This window comes from Phalangium opilio, unplaced genomic scaffold (assembly GCF_054372755.1).
Source record: "Phalangium opilio isolate 3A_F unplaced genomic scaffold, DU_Popi_V2 ptg000082l_1, whole genome shotgun sequence".
NCBI classification, from domain to species: domain Eukaryota; kingdom Metazoa; phylum Arthropoda; class Arachnida; order Opiliones; family Phalangiidae; genus Phalangium; species Phalangium opilio.
In genome coordinates this window covers 8,353,141-8,372,308 of record NW_028324189.1, presented here as the reverse complement: position 1 = coordinate 8,372,308, position 19,168 = coordinate 8,353,141, and the positions used below count along the sequence as shown (strand labels likewise).

General features: G+C 36.6%; 4 protein-coding genes across 6 annotated transcripts in view; 1 reads left to right on the top strand and 3 right to left on the bottom strand.

Moving 5' to 3' along the window:
• Positions 1 to 436: 436 nt before the first annotated feature.
• Positions 437 to 1,992, bottom strand: LOC149651404 (neuferricin-like). The gene is made up of 4 exons (XM_089848298.1): positions 1,369 to 1,992; positions 1,140 to 1,280; positions 792 to 1,047; positions 437 to 728 (listed from the first exon to the last, which is right to left on the bottom strand). Exons 1-4 carry the CDS (start codon positions 1,781 to 1,783, stop codon positions 560 to 562), a joined length of 981 nt encoding a protein of 326 aa, XP_089704424.1. The 5' UTR covers positions 1,784 to 1,992; the 3' UTR covers positions 437 to 559.
• Positions 1,993 to 2,425: 433 nt separating this feature from the next.
• Positions 2,426 to 10,605, bottom strand: LOC149651403 (beta-1,4-glucuronyltransferase 1-like). Of its 2 annotated transcripts, XR_016371196.1 has the most exons (4): positions 10,298 to 10,605; positions 4,977 to 6,289; positions 3,570 to 4,013; positions 2,426 to 3,150 (listed from the first exon to the last, which is right to left on the bottom strand). XR_016371196.1 is itself a non-coding variant. In XM_089848296.1 (3 exons), the coding sequence occupies exons 2-3, from the start codon at positions 6,201 to 6,203 to the stop codon at positions 3,813 to 3,815; spliced, it is 1,428 nt and encodes a 475-aa protein (XP_089704422.1). In that variant the 5' UTR covers positions 6,204 to 6,289; positions 10,298 to 10,605; the 3' UTR covers positions 2,426 to 3,812. The 2 variants fall into 2 exon arrangements, 1 of the variants encoding a protein (XP_089704422.1); XM_089848296.1 differs by having other exon boundaries at positions 2,426 to 4,013.
• A 345-nt stretch (positions 10,606 to 10,950) lies between these two features.
• Positions 10,951 to 13,258, bottom strand: Ube2g1 (ubiquitin-conjugating enzyme E2G 1). Its single transcript, XM_089848299.1, has 4 exons — positions 13,131 to 13,258; positions 12,001 to 12,103; positions 11,648 to 11,924; positions 10,951 to 11,223 (listed from the first exon to the last, which is right to left on the bottom strand). The coding sequence occupies exons 1-4, from the start codon at positions 13,174 to 13,176 to the stop codon at positions 11,146 to 11,148; spliced, it is 504 nt and encodes a 167-aa protein (XP_089704425.1). The 5' UTR covers positions 13,177 to 13,258; the 3' UTR covers positions 10,951 to 11,145.
• The window catches only part of LOC149651398 (uncharacterized), a 79,723-nt gene continuing 72,652 nt past the window's right edge, over positions 12,098 to 19,168 (top strand). For both annotated transcript variants that reach the window (XM_089848294.1, XM_089848293.1), the window contains exons 1-5: positions 12,098 to 12,946; positions 13,795 to 15,759; positions 15,823 to 16,135; positions 16,249 to 16,352; positions 16,911 to 17,243. In XM_089848294.1, the coding sequence (XP_089704420.1) occupies positions 16,929 to 17,243 (315 nt within the window). In that variant the 5' untranslated portion in view covers positions 12,098 to 12,946; positions 13,795 to 15,759; positions 15,823 to 16,135; positions 16,249 to 16,352; positions 16,911 to 16,928. The remainder of the gene's footprint in view (positions 12,947 to 13,794; positions 15,760 to 15,822; positions 16,136 to 16,248; positions 16,353 to 16,910; positions 17,244 to 19,168) is intronic.

Below are 19,168 nucleotides of genomic sequence, written 5' to 3'. Positions count from 1 at the left end.
ACTAGATATCGCTTCTGGTGCAGACTAAATAGGAAAATGGACAGTGCAAAACCGAGTGTAATCAATTCTGGTGTCGTTCTCGAACTAGCTCGAGTTGTAAGTCTCTAGCATTACGAACTTGTATAGGTAGTGTCATACTTATGGAATATATCACTTATAAACTTATGGTATTATGAAGGAATCTTGAACTATTCTTCCCCCCCCCCCTCTTCTTTAAGAGTGGCAGATAATAAGGGTTGTGAAACGGAACTTATAAAGTAGTAGTTTATCTTTATGGCATATTCGAATGTTTTAAAGATAAATTGAAAGCTTGGGAGAGAGAAAAAGAACACACTTTATTTCCACTTTCACTTAACTTAGAAGAATCAAAGGGTTCATGACTTTGAGAGTATTTCAAGGCCCTAGAAAAAGAGTTAAGAAAACCAGTTTTTTTAAATAAATTATTTAGTTTTATTTTTCAATTACTTTTGAGAAATACAATAATTTTTAGAAAAAATATCACTGCCCCCCCCCCCCAGTTAATGTTTGAACCAACCGAAGTATTTTTTTATTTCTTTAATTAGTAAAGTTTACAACTATTTGCGTCTGGTTCGCAATTTTCGTATTCTTTTAAATGTGGGTGGTCCAAATCGCCCCTTCCTTTTCCCGCCATTTTGGTATTTGAATCGGTGTCCCCTTCAGTGTCCCCGGAATGGGTTGGAGGACCCGTGTCTCTGACGCAAACGCACCTACATTATATAAAAGCAAATTTTCGCGATTGATAACCTCCGAAAGGTTTACAAATAAATTACCTTGAAGAGTCTTGTCCCGGTTTATAAAGTTTTCGTGGCACACCGAGCCAATCTCTCTCAATTCCTCCGCTCATTTTACTACACCATACTTTACCCCCGACCTCGTGGCTCCATTCCGAGTTGCAAGGTGGAAAGACCTTGCGTTCGTCAGCCTCTTCTTGGGCTCGTGACCTCCCTTCGTCCAAGGCCTCTTCAACCCGGTTTAAATAATCAGTTGGTAAACCTCTCTCGTCGTAGTACCGACCCACGAGCTTACCTTTTTAAAACGGATATGTAAATATTGAAATTTAACAAAGTTTAAACAAATTGAATTAATTTTGATGGATGATTAACAGCTGTTAAACTTACCCACGTAATCGTAATCCTTCTGGTAAAATTCAATCCAGTCTTGAATGCCTAGTAATTGGTCAGTTTTTAGGTCGAGGACTTCATCATTTAAACCCTCTTCGGTGAAATCACCCGTGATGTAAGCCCGAGTTGCATCCTTGCCTTTAAAATATAAAGGTTCATGGTTACATGCACCTTGCTTTTTCGTGTCACTATCCCTTTGTTTTTTTTTCATGAAGTATTTACTTACCAGTGAAGAATGCGTATCCTCCACCCGGCTTGTAATGTTGCGCCCCCTTTGAAACGTCGTAAACTTTACCCAGGATAGCTAAATACAATCCTAGGCTATCAGGTCCTCCGTCGTATTGGGCTAATTCTTGCGACGTCATCAGACGCTCTTGATTCTTACTCTCCCGCGGCTGTTCCCTTTCCTCCTCTATCAACTCGTCTTGGTTAGGCTTAGCGCTTGTATTCGCTTTCTCCGTTTTAGGCCCCTTTTCCATGAATTTTTTAACCAAATCTTGACCGTATATTACCCCATTCTTTAACAATATACTTAATTTATCTTTGGTAATAGCGGTTAACTTTGGCTGGTAAATATTAATAGCGATTCCGGCTAGAATAACGGCTATGGTTAGGCCCGATATCACCTTTAGGACGGCCATTCTTTATGAAACTGACTTGACTGACTGGGAAATAAGTTGCCGGTTTTGCGTTTCTAGAAATATCTGACGAGTGTTTGAGGAAATAGGCTTAACGTAATTTATCAATTTGATACGAATACCTGCCTTTTATTTCTTTTGAAAGAAATAACCAATAGAAAAACGACAAAAATACATATTTTTTTAGACAACTTAGGCCTATTTTAGATCGTACCCTTTCATAAGCTTGGTTCAGGGTTAACTTTAGTACAAGGTTAGGTTGATTTTCAATGGTTTCCCGGGGCTATGGATCAGCGTAACTCTGTGTTGAGTGCGCAAGCAACACTATAATGAATGATACTATCGATTCGGTTTAGATATTTCACGCTATTTTCATTAATAAACCGATGACAGCTGTCAAAAGGATCGTTATAAAGTAGAGGTGTCTCCTGAACTCTATTTTGATTTAGTGTTTTTCTTTTTTTCGGACAATACGACTACATAATAATTTATTAATTTAAATGACACGCAGTTTAAAGATTAGACACTATGGAATTCCACGCAATTTTGCAAAGACCCCTATTGTAAGAAACTAACTAGTTCTTGAAACAATGACTTCAAACTTGTGACCCCCTTTTTCAAACCAATGAAATCAAAAAACAACAATTGACAAAAACAAAATATTATCAATTTAATCGTTTCAAATACTGTTCTCTCTTTTTTTGGGTTTGAAAACTTCGAAAATATTTAAAAACGAAGTTTTCATATAGGAAACAAACAAACAATCAATGATTACAAAATTAATTTGTATTTTTCTTTAAACATTTTAAATTAAACAACGTTTGTGTTTGACAGTAGTGAAATTGATTCACAATTTTCAAACAAAATTTAAAAATAGGAAGTGAAAAATATGGCGATTTTTCTCTCAAGGTAAACAAACAAACAAACACTAGTGGTGTGTATTTTTTTTTTTTTTTGGCTCCAAAAATTTGAATGGTTGCATATATATCTTTTGAATTATCACATTTAAAGACAGCGCGGCATTTTTAATTGTTTTTTTGAACCACTTAATTAATATACAAAAAATATAACTTTATATTTTTCCCTCATAAATTAAAAATGAAATAAATTATGAAAATTGTCTGTTAGGTTTACGTTGGTTGGTTGGAAGTATGGCATGGCAGCTATGAGTTAGTTAGTTAGTTAGTTAAAAGTAAACGCGAGCGTCTAACGTCTAACGTGAAGACAGTTGATCTTATTCTTATCCAAAAACTTTATTCCTGCAGTTCAAACTTCTAGAAACTTATATAACCAAGGTTACGTTAATAACTAGGCATTAGATGATGGCATTGTGGAAAACCTAGTATAATACTCGTAACTTTTACTCCTTACTATATTTTAATATTTAAATGACGTAATTAGGGTCAGGCTAATAGGTCGGAAAGTTACCCGAGGATCAAGAAGCGATATCTAGTTTACTAGGGAGAAGTTATAAGATTCCTAAGTATTCGCGCGCCATAGTCCCAGTTCCCCTTTCAAAATACAAGGGGGACGTAAAATGAGGCCGGGCTATTTCGCCTCTCCTCAGTCGGAAAATATGACTGTAATTTTCCTTCCTCATTCGCGTCGCGTTGACGTGAGTTTTCAAGAACCAAAGAGATGCATGCTGGTTGTAATTTAGAGGCGGGGATTAACTCCGGAGCTACTATACGTTTGGACTGGAGATAAAGCTGGAAATGTGGCGAATTTATTCCTTCTCCCTAGTAAACTAGATATCGCTTCTTGCAAGGATTTAATTTAACATACTTACAATCTTTAAGCCATTGATGGACGGGTGTTCTAGGATAGATAAAACTCGTCCTTTTTGGGGAATAATAGCAGCCCTTCTGGCACGACTATGTTCATTCATTATTTATGTATTCTAAACTTTGTTGCGATTGTTTTAGAGTTTTAGGAGATATCGAAGATAATTGTATTTAATTTAGATAGATAAATAGGAAGAAGAAACTATAGTTTTTAAATTATAAATCTAATTAAACCCGTTTATATCTTATCAACAATTTAATTTGCCAGAGTTTGGGTATTTGGTTCTGATACGCGACACTGCTTTTTGATAAACAACATTGTTTTTACGCATAAATGGCGCCCGACGTTTCTCGTCTGAATTATTGATTGTTTTAATACCCGGTGCGTGTACTAAGAATGCGTTGTCCAAAATATAAAGAGTGTAGTCCATTAGACACATTTCGTACATCTGAAAGGTAACAATATTTCCCAATGGTCAATATTTACATAACTAACAAACAAAGCTTTGAGACTCAAAATATTTGTATAGATCGTCGTAACTACTAGCTAGAAAAACCTTTCAGAAAAATCGCTCAATTAAGGCCGACTTCCAGAGAAAAGGGTTCTAGCGAACTGAAAACCGAGCATCGAGACTAACAATGAAGCGACCGTGCCGCTTTTCGAAGCCCCGCTGGGGCAAAAGTTGGAAGGGTTTTCGCTAACTGAAAGCCATGCAATGTGGTATAGTTCCAAACGGGGCCCTTTCTATACCCGCTCACGGAGAAATAAATAAATAAAGGGATAGTGTAATAAAACCCAGTTAGGATAGAATAGAAAGAAAGAAAAAAAAACCAGTCGTCTCAGAATAAGGGGATTTTAGTTTGTCCCTCAGATACAGGGTGGGACAGATACGACCGAACACTTATTTTGAGTAAGATCAGGGATAGATTTAATTTTAGGAGTAGGAATGGAGAACAGAGTAATCTGGGCGCGCGTCAAAGTCCCGGACCCCCTTCCACGGGACGGGGGGAGGGTATGAAAGAAGAGGCGGGTCATAGCGACAGAGGTTAAAAAGGAATTTCGTATTTTTCGCCGTCCCCGTCAGCAACGTTATCAAAACGTAGTTTAAGTGAGCCAATAAGATAATTTAAACTTTTCGTTACGTGTTGGAGGGAGGGGATCTATATTGGGCTTTGAGTCGGACTGAAGTAAATACTAACCGTTCTCCATTCCTACTTCTAAAATTAAATCTATCCCTGACAATATAATTTCTTTCGAATATAATAGACCCTTCCATTAATAACTTGCAGATAGACCAACGCGCATTGGCGGGAGTTCGCCCACTTAGGTTATTTCCCTCGCGCTAAGAGGCGACGTCAGATGTCGCACTAGTTATTGTTACCCTTGATGGAGAGTTATTAAATAAACTTACCTGGGACATTTTATCCCTTTTGCCTTCCCATGAAAGTTGTTCTTCGTACAACGGGTCAGTATTGGTCCCGATATAAATGGGTTCCCAACTGTTCCTGCTTCTATTCCTCTTAGCTTTCGTGTGAATACCCAATGACTCCGGTCCAGGAAGGACAGTGGGCCAATTAGGACGCCCTGGAAAGTTCTGGCACGAATCGCACGTCCATTTATGAAAGTAAATCGCTTTTTTCTCGTTTAAAAGTCTCACTAAAGTGGTCTTATTCTCCGGTGGCGGTTCCTTCGCGTTCACTTCGAAGATGGGTAGGACATAAACGTGAGGAATGTCCTGTTTAGGATCTTCCATAGATACCATCTTTAGGAACCTCGGAATTATATTAACACTGGGGTACAACTCGATGTCCGACGCTAGGATGTATTTTGTTTTAGCGGACGTTCTCGCTACGTTCCTCGCGACGTTTATGGGATAACCGCGTCCAACTTGACGCGGGGCTTCGCGCGTGAAGTTCTTAAAATTCATAGTCGTGGCTTCCAACGCCGTACAATTGTACTCCTGCCCCGGTTCAACCCATAAGGGTAATGCCATCCCTGCTTTAAGGAGGCGTCTTTCGAATGTAGCGTTTGTTTTCGGGACATGCCAAACACCGTCCCCTTCGAAGATCAAATGCCACGAGATGTTAGTGTAGACGCAAAGATTACACCGTCGTAAATGACCTATGACTTTTAAAGCTCGCGTTAATTCGCGACCACCGCTGCCGACGTAAACGGACAACGATATGGGACCCTCCCAACGTTTACATAAAATGATGGAATGTTTTAAAAAATTGAATGTTCCTTGAGTAGTTAACGTCACGCTTTCAAAACCGACGTAGGTATGATTTGCCGGGATGTAATTGGTCACTACGAAGTATTGTCCACGGCGCGTCATTTCCGGTGGCGTTACTATGGCTCGCGTTGACGCGTTGACTCTAACGTCTTGAGTAATCTGCGATACTTGGACGTTAAATGTTTCTGAATGAAGTTTTACTTGAGCCAGAACCGGACTTGGTAGTCCTTGATTGTTTATATTGTTAGTGCTCGAACTGACCTCAAAGGCGCAAGGAGGCATCGGTGTCCGGTTCTCCCCGCCAATACGGAAACTTAAAAAATTGTAAACTGCCAATGAGACGTTGAAAATTACGAACAATCTCATGAAGGTCTTGGAATCGACTTTCCAAAGATAAGAAGCCATTATTGCGAATGGTTGTTAACGTTTAGAGCAAGCCTGAATTTTTCACTTGTTAGTTGCTAGCAATGTTCAGCCACAATGTAACATCCCTGAAACGATATGAAACGAAGTAACGCATTTTAGCGTGATCTTGAATTCACATCTGCACTATAAAAATAGCTTATAAAGTGGTACTGTATGAAATCTTTCATATAAGATTAAGATTGGCTGTTTTGTTTTAGATTAGAATTTTCAAGGATATACATTTTCCTTTATCCCTAAAATATCCCACGACACGTAATATAAAATTAAAGGTAACCTAGATTGGTTAATTAACCTAAATTAATTAATGAATTTAAGTTAATTAACCTTATTTCACAGTCCTTTTAGTGACTATTAGCAGTTAAACGGTCAATGTCATTGGTTAAATAATACATCACGAGGTATATGATTCGCCGTAACCTTTGACCGAGAGGGCAACCACTCAGCGTAATCGGTGTATACTCTGTAACCATAAGAAAATAATATATAGCTCCCTAGGGAGCTATATATTATTTTCTTATGCTGTAACTTTACCCGTGAGTGATTATCCCCTCGATTTTGACTATCATTTTCATATTTAGAGAAGTCTCTAACTAGCAACTATGAAGTTGAAGAAATTATACATTGCTAAGCCTAATTTGAAGATGAAAATCTCGCGCTAAACACACGTTTTTCTAACGCGAGGGTCAAGTTATTTCACGTATTTCGATAAAGTTTTTAATAAACAGGGTGTTTTGCAAAGTTTTATCACAACGTGAAGAGGTCATAGAAAATGTTCGACCCAAAGAACGTCTCCCCTAATTTGTGATGGACCTTTTACAAAACACCCTGTACAGCTCAACAAAAGTTATTGAATCATATAGTAACGTGGTATTCAAAATCCTTTCGTTACACCTACACAAAGATAAATTTTTTTAAACATTCTTAGAAATTGAAATAGCTTTTCGAAAGTAAAAATTGTACATCTACACGGATGGGTATGGTATTTATCGATATAACTGTTAACGTCATAACTAAAGATACGGTACCTAGATAAAACTTCTCCAGTGCCTTTGAGCATTTGAGTGTATTGTGTAAAACTTTTTATACCACTACTCAGGCTATCCTAGAAGAAAACGGTTTTTCCTTTTTTTTATAGCAAATTACGCACCTGCTTATAATATGATTAATTTCATATTCGTTATAAAAATGAATAATATCTCGCTTAATTTGGATGGATCCCAAGTTTATAAGAAGCGCGCTTGACTAGTAAAATATGAAAGAGACTATTGTTATAAACATAAGTTTATAATAGGATAAGTATGACACTACCTAAACTTCGTAATGCTAGTCCTATAGACTTACGAAATTTTTACACTGAAAATCCCTGATTTTTCCAGGTTATCCCTGACCAAATTTTGGCAATATCCCTGACCATTTTAAGGTGTTTACCAGAGCCCACTTCATCACACCTGTCTCATATTTAGCATTGCTCGAAGCATGGTTTGATATAACAAACGAAATCTCTGACATATCCCTGACGTTTTAGGAAAAACTTTTAAATCCCTGACTTTTTCCCCTAATTTTCATATCCCTGACTTATCCAGGTTGATTCCGTACGAACCCTGCTTACAGCTCGAGCTAGTTCGAGAACGAAGAGCGAGAATTGCATGTCTATACATACACTCTGTCAGTTTTGCACTATCCACCTTCCTATTTAGTCTGTACTAAGCCTTTGATAGCGCCTCACCAGGCGTACCTCGCTTTAGAGGAATCTATGACCTACGTTGTCACTTGATGACAAGCTCCAGTTTTCAAACCAGTGACAAACTTATGGTGAACATATCTTATGAACTTATGATAATATGGTACATTACAAACGCTAGTCGAAAGCCTACAGGTATATTCATTAAAAGATGTCACAAATGTCACGTTTAAAAACTCATTAAAAGATGTCACAAATGTCACGTTTAAAAACTCATTAAAACGAACATTTATGATCACGAGTGTAACGTTATCTAACTTCGTTTCCCCGGCAATTAACAGCGTCATTATGTAATTCTTCGCTATATTTTTGCAATTATAATAAGTTTGAAGTTACGTACCGTATACAGGTGTTCTCTGTTTTTATATACTAAAACTTATCTAGTTTTAGTATTCCCCCTTTCTTTTTCCGAATATATATAAAAAGTACGTGTTTTATTGTTAACATTGGTAATAACTATACGCAAATGTATAAATATAATATCATAATTTCTATACTGCACGTCTTGCCTCCGCTATGATCTGGCGCCAATGGGGAAAATTGCAAAAATCCCCTTTTAATAAAAGATTAAAACTCTGCAAGACCCGTACTGGCATATGCTTAATTATAACCGTAGCGAAAATAGAGAAGTTTACATTTACCTATGATCTGGGAACACTGGGGTAATTGCAACAATCCCCTTTTACTTGAAAAGATTGCAATTGTGCAAGACACGAACTAACATATGCTTATAACCGTACCGAAGTTCACCTCTGAAGGCTAACTCCCAGATGGGATTTGGCAATGGATTTTTCAATCGCACCTTTAACATTAATAGGCAAGACACTAAGTTAGGGGAGAAAGGCTAGTAGTTCAGTTTAAATTAATTAAAGTTAGTACTTTGATTAAACTGACTCATTGAAGGTCTGGTGTCACTGCACTGAAGTTAGAACTGAGAAAATGGGGGCGGAGGAATTAAGAATAGTTTTCAGATTTCCCGTACATATATTACAGCATCATTCTCAAGGGTAGAGCTTACAAAGATAACGCGTAATCCATTTAGTACAGGTACAGAGTGTACAACTATTGCGCTTAGAGTGTAGCTCCTCGTAATTAAGCCCTTTATATTAGCATGATCATAAGTTCATAAGCTATGTTCTATAAGTTTGTCACTATTTACTTAGAGCTTGTCATGAAGTTACGTAGGTGAAACATCACAAATTCACGTAAAGCGACGCCTGGTGAGGCGCTGCCAAAGGCTTAGTACAAATTGGACAAACTCACTAGGAAGATGGACTGTAAAACCGAGTGTAGTTAATTCTCACGTCGTTTTCGAACTAGCTCTCTAGCATTTCGAAATATAGGTAGTTTCACACTTATGGAACATAGCTTATAAACCTATGGCATGATTATATAGACGGAACTGTATGGGGGTAGGCTTATTTCCATTCTGTTTAATCAGCTAAACCAGGCATTTAACAGGATATTTGTCAAAAGAGAGAAAAAATAACTAAAACCGTTACATAACTGCTCTGTTAGGAATTTCTAACGAGATGATAATTAAACCGCATTTTTGAGACCCAATTTTAGATAGTTTTATCCCCTATTGTTGTTGGAAGAAGCGTTTTATGTTCGTAACGTGTCATTTGAGTAAGTGAAGATTTTATTTCAGAAAATATCTTACTAGAAAAAAAAGAGGGGAATAGTTTGATTGATACTTGACCCCCATTATCACGTGACCGGGAGTATTTTAACGATTAGTTTGGGAAGATTTTCCCAGCTCAAGAAGAGAGAGAGAGAGCGAGAGTCAACGTTTTTAGCGTTGTTTCATCTTTTGCCTAAGGGTGTCCCCTCATCTTCGAAAAATGTAGCTTCGCTAGTAAAAACGTCCTAAATTCAAAATTTCCGCCCCCTCATCTCAAGGACGTTTGAGAGAGAAGATAAAGAATAATAATCGCGAAGAAATACATTATAATACTGAGTAAGAAAAGCCCATTTTTGTAAAATTACCTGTCTCGTTGAAATACTAATTAGGCTTAACAAAATAAAAATGAGTGGAGTTAAGTTTATTCGCAAGTAAATAGGGTAGAGTAATTAATTACGGGACGAAATCTATTATTTCCGATTTAAATCTACACTGACTGTGTAAAAACCAAATAAAAGGGAGGGAAAAAAAGTAAACATAGTCACGTGTTTCGGTGACAAGAGTTAGGCTTAGCTTTTTCGTTTTTATCCATCAATCGATAAAATCTACTTAAGCCTAACGAACCGGTGACACCCGCCCATTGAAAATTAATGACTTTATAGGAATAATTTAGAACTAATTATTGATTTAAAAGACTCAAGTACTCACATTTCGATATATTTTTTGTAGTTTATGTTCAGCGCTTTAGTTGAAAACACCGCGGGTTTTTCTCGCGCGTTTAAATTACGCGCCAAAAACGTTTTCCCGCCTAAATTGAGATCCGCGTTAAAGTTGAACTTTCGGGGTTGTTAAATATAATTTTAATTTAACCTAAAGCGCAACATGGTTAGTTTTGAATTAGTAGTTGCCCTACGAGGCAACCTCCCCGAATTCGGACTACTCATTCCTCAACCGTTCCTTCCCTCCAAGTACTGACAAGAAGAGTCAGAAGAGACGACACTCCTCGGAGTCCTCGCCTCTTATCGACCGCCAAGAAAACTCAGACGCATGCGCAGTCAGCCCTCCCCCTTTATATAGTATGATAGTATTGTAAAACTGTTCTAAAGTCAATATTTCCCCGCGCTTCTGGCTACACTGTCATTGGATATTAATAACCCTTAAGAAACAAAGCTTAAAACTATTTTGTAGGCTTATTACTACAATGAATAGGAATATAATTTAAACTTTAGGGTTAAAAACCTTAGGAATTGTTTTCATACCCATTTGAAAAAAAAAAAAAAAAAAATGGGGAAAAACATAAAATGAATTTGTTTTTCTTCTGAATACTGAATATTCATTTAAAAGTAAAAAGAACCAAAAAATTTTATTAAAAATTTAATCTGTTTAATTGGTAAGTTAAATGAGCACAAATTTGTTAAGAAATATGTTTAAATTTTACTCAAAAAATGGCAAAAACTTTTTTTTTTTTTTAGGGGGAAAACATTTTTTTTTTTCGACATTTCACAAAAGAATTTGTTTTTGAACTGAAAATATACATGTACCAATTAAATTAGTTCCTATACATCTTCTTGACTTCTCCGTACACACCGCGCCACTTTCCTTTTGAATTCTGTATAACTTTCACGCCATTCTTTCTGCAATTATAAAAAAAAACAAAATTTTTTTTTAATTATTTCAAACATCAAATTTGAAAAATGGTCGTAACTTTCTTAATTTTTGGTCTATTTAGACGTTCTTTGTCTAATTTTGTAGCTTATTAAAGGCTCTATCATATTCCCAACCAGTAATTGTCTTACCGCTGCGTCCACAAACACCAAATTTGAAAAATGGTCATAACTTTCTTAATTTTTGGCCTATTTAGACGTTCTTTGTCTCATTTTGTAGCTTATTAAAGGCTCTATCATATCCCCAACTAGTAATTGTCTTACCACTGCATCCACAAACACCAAATTTGAAAAATGGTTATAACTTTCTTAATTTTTGGTCTATTTAGACGTTCTTTGTCTCATTTTGTAGCTTATTAAAGGCTCTATCATATCCCCAACCAGTATTTCTTACCGCTGCATCCACATTAGCTGGTGATTCATCATTAGGATCAGCGAGCATGGAAATAACGGATATGAGAATGGTTTCAACAGTATGTACAGGTAGCCATCTCTCGGAGGCTTTCTCATATCCAAATTTATCATCTCCCGGTTCATGTAGGATAGAAATGCAAACATCCCCATTACGGTCTATATTAGGGTGCCATATTTCAGTTATGAACTTCATTTTGGGCGGTCTTAAAGGATACTCTTTAGGGAAATAAAGATGAGCTTTAAAAAAGCCTCCCTCACTGAAAAAATATTTAAAAAACCTTCCATCAGCTTTGAAGTTTTTAAATTAATTGAAATTAAACTTTATATAATTACTATAGAGTGTCAGGAGGTCCAATAATTAAAACTTCCCATTTGTATATGTCATTATCGTCAATTAGACCCGCTGAAAAACCTTCAACTGGGTTTTTCTTGAGTTCTGGTCAAGAAAATATTATGCAAATTAGAGACATGAAACAAGTCATATAAAATTGTATTATTATCAAACAAACTGATTTAAAATGTCCCACCCCGTGTAAAGGTATGAGAAATAGACAAAACTGACTTACAGCTACATTATAATCAATACTAAACTACTGTGCATTGTTTTGGGTTAGAAACCATGTTTAAACAGAGCTAAATAGTTTTATTTAAACTAAATTTGAGTGTACATTAAGTTCTTAAATGCTTAAAGAAGTTTAGAAGTAGGTCTGACAATAACACATACATTTATAAACTTTTAGGGTTTAATTATGTAGAATTTAGGTCTAATTTGCATAAATAATTAAATATGAACTGAAATTAGCCCTAATAACAAATGTGTTCATTGGTATTTCAGGAATAATACTAGTTTAAATAACCCAAACCCAAACCCAGAGACCTTGAAATTTGAATATAATGACCTTAATTTACAAGGAAATTAATATTTTCATATTTAAATATTGTAGGTATTAATTTTATTCTTAAGACTGTGTCAAATTAGGTGTAGAACTTTCTTTTGTGTGGAAATTTCAATAGTATAAGAAGGTTAGTCATGCACAAAACATTTTCTTGGAAATAAGAGAATATTTCAACATTATCCCCACTTATGTTTATCAGCTTAAGCCTAGGCCATAGATCAATAACACAATAGGCGACGTTAAGTATAAATATATTTTAAATTCAAATTTAACGTAACAGTTAAATATAATTGCGGACGAATTAAAAACACGCGCGGCTTCGATATATATCTTTTAGTTGTTGATATGCAGTAATTTGTTTTTGCCTTTAATATAAATCAATGGTAAGCCTAAAAAAGGTGCACGCTTCAGAATGCAGCTCAGGGTCTTTCTTTGGGGTGTTTTTTGCTCAAGTACGCAGAAATTTAAAACGAGATTATCGAATTTTTAACCAATGGAAATCATTATTTACTCTTCCCCCGAATTAAGCCTTACGTTTCGTTTAATTAAGATTAAAAATATCCATACCATTTAGTTGTTTTCGAAGCAATAATGCACTTTGATGTTCTGCCATTCGGAAAGTGAGCTCTGAGTGACAAAAGCTTCCAAGTACAGTATTAGATGCCAGAATCTCTTCGACCAATCGCGTGCCGTTCCCTTATTAAGCGCCTCCTATTAGACGTGGTCGCGGTTAAAATTTCGCGCCAGTTTTAAAATTGTACTTCACACGTGCGCCCAAAATGTTAGGCTTAACGATGAAACTAAAATTAAATTATTAATTAGATTTTTAATTTAAAATTATTTATCCTGGTAGAAGGCAGTATTTGCCTCATATTTGGCCCGTATCACATCTGTTTTTTTATTAAAATTTCGGTCAAGTATATAGTCTCATATTTAAATTTAGCCTATTTAGGCCTATATCAACCCTCCGCAGATAAATTAATTTTATATTTGCATAAAGCCGGTGCAATGTATCAGGTTATTGCTAGCCATATATCGATCGGGCTTCCAGCTTTCTTTTTACTTTTATATATCCCATAATTCTATTATGCAGATTAAATTTTATAACATTTAAACAGTAGAAATAAGGTCTAGGTTTCTATTTTAATATTCTTCCGCCTTTTAAAGGCATCATTGAAAATGTTTTTAATCTTAAATTAAGGTAACCTTCTGCAACGATTTATTTTGATAGCTTATTTCATCGGGTGACATAGAGGACAAGGCAATATCATAACCACATGACTTGTCCCAATGTCCCAAGGGAATCTACACTTAGAACTAAAGTAAAAGTAAAAATAAATGGCCAGTAAATCAAAGTTTCATCAAAAATAGTTTGGACAATACTCTATAAATAACCGGGCTATTGTTGTCGGATCTATCAGTACCTTTACCAAAGGCTTAGGTCTGCTTTTAAACCAGCTCGGTGAGAAAGAAAACCCATTATAGATGAAGGTATCCCAGAGGCTACAACCATGGATAAAGGATGAGAGTGGAAGAGATACATGTAGGGTATGCAACTCCCGAAAGAGAACTTTGGGTTAGGGGAGGAGCTAAGAGATACGATTTGTGACGTAATTTACCATGGCAAAGCTGAGGAGGGTGTGACGTCCTTCTTACACAAATAAAATTATCTATACTTAAAATTATATTAATCGATTCTAGCGCCGCCTGACTACCAGCGCTAAAAATCCCCCTACCGTGGAAAAATTACTAGACATAAGAAAAACAAGTTCCATCATTTTTCAGCAGAATACGTTGGTGCCTTGCTTTATTCTATGTCCAGCATAGTTTAGTATCAAATGAAATTGGACTATTTTTAATTTTTCACGCTAGGTTTCGTGTACTAGTAGCTTTTAACCTTAGTGAGTAGCATATCCTATAAAGCCTATAATGTTTTTTTCGCGCCAATTCTCCAGCCATGCTCCAACTATCAGTAACTTCCGGTTTAAAAACAACCAACGCATCAATCAGAGGTTGTGAAGATGAGCAGCTTTGAAAAGAAAAAAAATATTAAATTTTCGACCTTGGAATACAAAAACTAAAATAGACCTTTATTTTCAAGGGGTGAACACCTGAACCCCCAACTTTGAAACGACTTAACTCTATCCAAATAGTTCTTCCAGGGAAATCCCTAGAGGTTGTCAACTTGTCAGAGCAGCTGAATGCTCTCAATTCACAAATAATCAATACTTGGACCTACATCAATCAATCGGAAATGGAGTAAATTAGCTTTGAATATCTAAACTAAACCATCTTTTTTAAATGAACTGAACTAACTCATTTCCTCTGTCACGTTTCTGTGAAGTATTTCAAATATTTTTTACCCACCCTCCGTTTCCTTCTTAACAAACGCTTTAAGAATGTTAACTTTTCTACAAAATTGGTTTCAACATCATATATCAAGGAATACAAAATATGTAGCCGGGGGGGGGGAGGGAAATCAGAAATGAAAGTCATTTTTCCCTCCCGCGTTTTTGCGCGCGCACCCGGTTAAACGTCATTTTTATAATCGCCTATTTTGTAGAGAGTGTAGGAATACATATAACAAATAGGAATAATTGTGTCCCCCATATATCCCATGATATCGTCTACGCGGGTTTTGTGGGTATACCGGGCCTGAGAACTGCGTATTCATCACGACTCATAATTCTGCTGGTGTCTTTCCTAACTGCGATTTTATTGGTTGCAAGCAACGCGAGGTCCTAGGATCGCGCAAGGTTCACCGCGCTGTGAGATAGATTATAAATTCGCGAGGTAAAATTCGTCGTGTATAATGATTACTCTAGCCGTTGCCTACGTTAATCAAGGCCTGTGCGCGGCGCCGATTTTTATTTTTCGTTTGGCAATTTAAGTTGAAAATTCTCTCACCTGAGAGCGCTATTAGGTGGACTTAAGGAATTTGAAATGTTAATTTTCTCACACTTGGAATTGGCTATCAATGCCATTTCGCGGTAAAATAGGGAGAAAATAAGAAGTCGTGTTTCTTAAAAGTCGCCCCTACCGCGCACAGGCCTTGATTAACGTAGGCAACGGTCAAGCTCTTCAAACAAAATCTACATAGATACGTTGAATGAAAATGGCTGGCTACAAAATGATTCCTATTGGATGTATGCATTCCTTATAGTGTTTGACCCCTTGGTTAGGCTCCAATTCCGAGGTAAAAAATCCACCTATCAAAACGATGTCACTTCGACTAAAGCTGACTGATAAATTTGGCCAGATCTCTCTCTTCGCTTTCTCTTTTAAGTCTGGATCATTCTCTTCTCTCGAATGCAAGGTCCCTCAAACTCTCCATCGTGTCCCCTTCCTGCCAGTTCCACACCAAGGATCCGGCGTCCCATCCCAGCGCAAACCTCTTAATGTGGCATCACCTTGGTCCCTGCAAAACTCCCCTGGTTATTTCTCTCTGGTTCGAGCTTCATCTGATCTCACGGCACTCGCCTTTACCGAGCCTCGCATAGCTGTTGCGTTTTGGCGCGCTTCTAGGATCAAAATCCCATTTCCTCATTTTTCCACGGACACGCCGGTCAAACGTAACGTGCCATATACTATTCTTAATGAATTAATTAATGACGCGTACTCCCCCCCATAACCCTCCCCCCAATACTGAACAAATTAACCTAACGTATTTGAGTTTATTTTTTAGGGATTTTGTTTGCAGTGTTTTTTCTAAGGAATTTCTACTTTTGCGAAATCATTATGGATTTGAATGAATATTAGTCTACAGGAAATGAACGGGTGATATCGGAGGTGAGTTTTAATTGATTTTGACTCGCGTTTAATTAGTTTTATTCAAATGATTAAGCTACGATGAAACAAGTTTTTATTAAAATATATTGCGTTGATTATAAAACGATTTTTGATTTTGGGTAGTGTTCATATTGCAATATAATCTGTTATTTCGATTTGAAAATTGAACGTTTTGGTTATAGATGTAGTTTATCTTTTAAATGCATTAATTTAATTTAAAATCTGATTAGTTATTAGTCACCCTTCATAATAAACTAGTAAGTTAATAGTAGGTCAAATTAGACCTTTGTGAGGACTTAAAAAAGCTCAAAAACTTTTTGATTTACCAAAAGTGCAATATGCTTTTATTTTTTTAACAAATACTCGAGTAGTGATACTGGAGTTAGCGCAACAACTGAAATTACTAATTAAGTTTTGCAAACTAAGGAGTGTTAGTGACAAATAGACAATTTACATCATAACCATTATATCTCTGGAAATTAAGTCAATTTCGAGAGATATCTTGAAATTTTGACCAGTTTATGGATCTAATTTTCGTAAACGTCTTTTAATTTATAGAATCGTCCTGGTGACACGATGAAATTAAGTGTGGCCACCTATAGGGCCAGCACTGAACGCTTAACCAGTACAATGCGTCAATCGGGTCAGTACGGGTCAACTACTCGGACCAGCATGAATGAAAGTCGTCGTGGAAGTAGTCTTGACAGCGGTAGTGAAAGGTTATTAATGAGTGGTGAAGTAATTGGTTCGGATCAAAATCTTCAACATCTAAGAGGCGTTACCTTCTCGGACCCTTTACGTGTCCACGCCTTGGACCTTAGTTTTCGTCGCGATCACGCCAACTTTACATCCGGAACATATCATGGACATTTTGACCCAACTAGAAGAATGGTGAGTGCGATAAACATTTTTCTCTTTATTATTAAACCAATTTGACTTTGTTGGGGTGTGAAATTGACACAGTTTTCAAAAATCGGGTTGTAAAATAGAGTCTGGTTGTCTTTTGACCTAACATTGATAGGGTATGTGGACAACAAATACGTTGGATATGGCTTTAAACCAAAGGACTTTGTCACTTTGGAGCCATGTATAACGCCTTGGTTTTTACCATACCCTATCAATGTTCAGTATTAACTCCCTTAAAGGGTCCTTTGTACCTCAAGCACCAAAAAAGAGGTCCTTGGGAATCTTATAGTAAGGAAAGCTATAATGAAAATGTTTTGTTCAAGTTAATGTGTTTCTGATCCATTTTACGCTTATGCCTAAATCCGCTACTCATCCTAACTCGGGATCTTCGGTAATGAGGTTTTCCTTATGCAAATATTATTCTAAAAGTTTTATCCGTCGAACTTGCTAAAACCAAAGGCGAACAATAGGGAAGGAAGCTTTTGTGGTCTGAAGAATTCCTCCATTGTAAATTGTTATTGAAATTAGTGTCAAGATAACACCGGTCCCTAAAGACTTAGAAGTCGTTAACGTTACACCTGAATATATTAATTTAGGCCTAACGAGATACCTGTTTGCTCTTAATCCCATTCGTCTATGTCTCATCACGAACAAGGACCAATTATGATCAAAGCCGGTTCCAACTACCGTGGTTTGAAGTACGAGGTTTAGGGTGATCGTTAGGCTTAGCTCTAGATTTATTGCAAGTCACGATCTGGTAAAATTTAAATATTTCTTTGAAAATTTAGAAAAAAAAAATTGATTTTTTGAATATACAATATTCGGCTGAAATTTAAATTTAAGTTCAATGTTATCAAGATGTGATTGGTTTAGTTCTAACAGGGATAGATTTAATTTTAGAAGTAGGAATGGAGAACGGTTAGTGTTTACTGCAGTCAGACTCATAGCCCCGTATAGAGCTCCTCCCTCCAATACGTAACAAAAATTTTAAATCTTCTTATTGGCTCGCTTAAACTACGTTTTGATGACGTTGCTGACGGGGACGGTAAAAATATGTAATTCCTTTTTACCTCTGTCGTTATGAACCGCCTCTTCTTTAATACCCCCCCCCGTCCCGTGGAAGGGGGTCCGGGACTTTGACGCGCACCCAGATTACTCTGTTCTCCATTCCTACTTCTAAAATTAAATCTATCCCTGGTTTTAACCAAAAGCCTGACCTAAACTTTAATGGAGCGAGTTTCATTGACCAACAATGGAAGTGAAACTTTATATAACGTTTACTTTTATCGAGGTAGCTTTGAAACTTTACCGATATAAAATTGACTTCGGGGCATTCTACAAAACCACTCGCCACTGGTTGGTTACTGACCCATCACAAACAAGCTAGAAACTTATCTGAAATAATAACAGTAAAGTCAACTTCTGAAAATGGAAAACAAACTGACATAGAAGTTTTTAGTTTTCTTGGCAATATAGCTGCAAGGTGCAAATTCTAACCGACGTTCGCTTGAACTTTAACCCCGTAAAAAGAGCCAGCAACATCCCTAAAAGTTTGCGCGAAATGACCTCGGAAGCAAATTGTCTAAGCAAAGGCTTAACAAAGTTCGTAACTCTAGAGCAATTATGATTTAAGAGCCTTAGCCTAAGGTTATCAGACCTTGTTTAAAGAAATGTCCAGCTTTATTATAGAAGTGCTCAAGCTAACTTCCTAAAATCTAGGACAATTTTCAAAAACCCCAAGGGCTTTTGCCTTCTGTAAGAATTACTCATTTTGTCTTAGAAGAAAATATTTCAGCTCAGGCTAAGTAAACCCTGAAGTCAAGGATGCATTCAGCTAAATGGAATCATTGTGAATCCATTTTCACTCTATGTATCTAGGCGAATTTGTGGGAAGAGCTAGTCTAATCATT

Coding starts and splice junctions, on each gene's coding strand:
- LOC149651404 (XM_089848298.1), bottom strand. CDS start 1,783: ATGGCCGTCCTAAAGGTGATATCGGGCCTAACCATAGCCGTTATTCTA. Junction 1,048..1,139: donor GAAGGATTACGATTACGTGG/GTAAGTTTAACA, acceptor CGTTTTAAAAAG/GTAAGCTCGTGGGTCGGTAC. Junction 729..791: donor CCGGGACAAGACTCTTCAAG/GTAATTTATTTG, acceptor TATATAATGTAG/GTGCGTTTGCGTCAGAGACA.
- LOC149651403 (XM_089848296.1), bottom strand. CDS start 6,203: ATGGCTTCTTATCTTTGGAAAGTCGATTCCAAGACCTTCATGAGATTG. Junction 4,014..4,976: donor AAAGGGATAAAATGTCCCAG/GTAAGTTTATTT, acceptor GTTACCTTTCAG/ATGTACGAAATGTGTCTAAT.
- Ube2g1 (XM_089848299.1), bottom strand. CDS start 13,176: ATGGCAGAACATCAAAGTGCATTATTGCTTCGAAAACAACTAAATG. Junction 12,104..13,130: donor GCTTCGAAAACAACTAAATG/GTATGGATATTT, acceptor TTTCTTGACCAG/AACTCAAGAAAAACCCAGTT. Junction 11,925..12,000: donor GGACCTCCTGACACTCTATA/GTAATTATATAA, acceptor ATATTTTTTCAG/TGAGGGAGGCTTTTTTAAAG.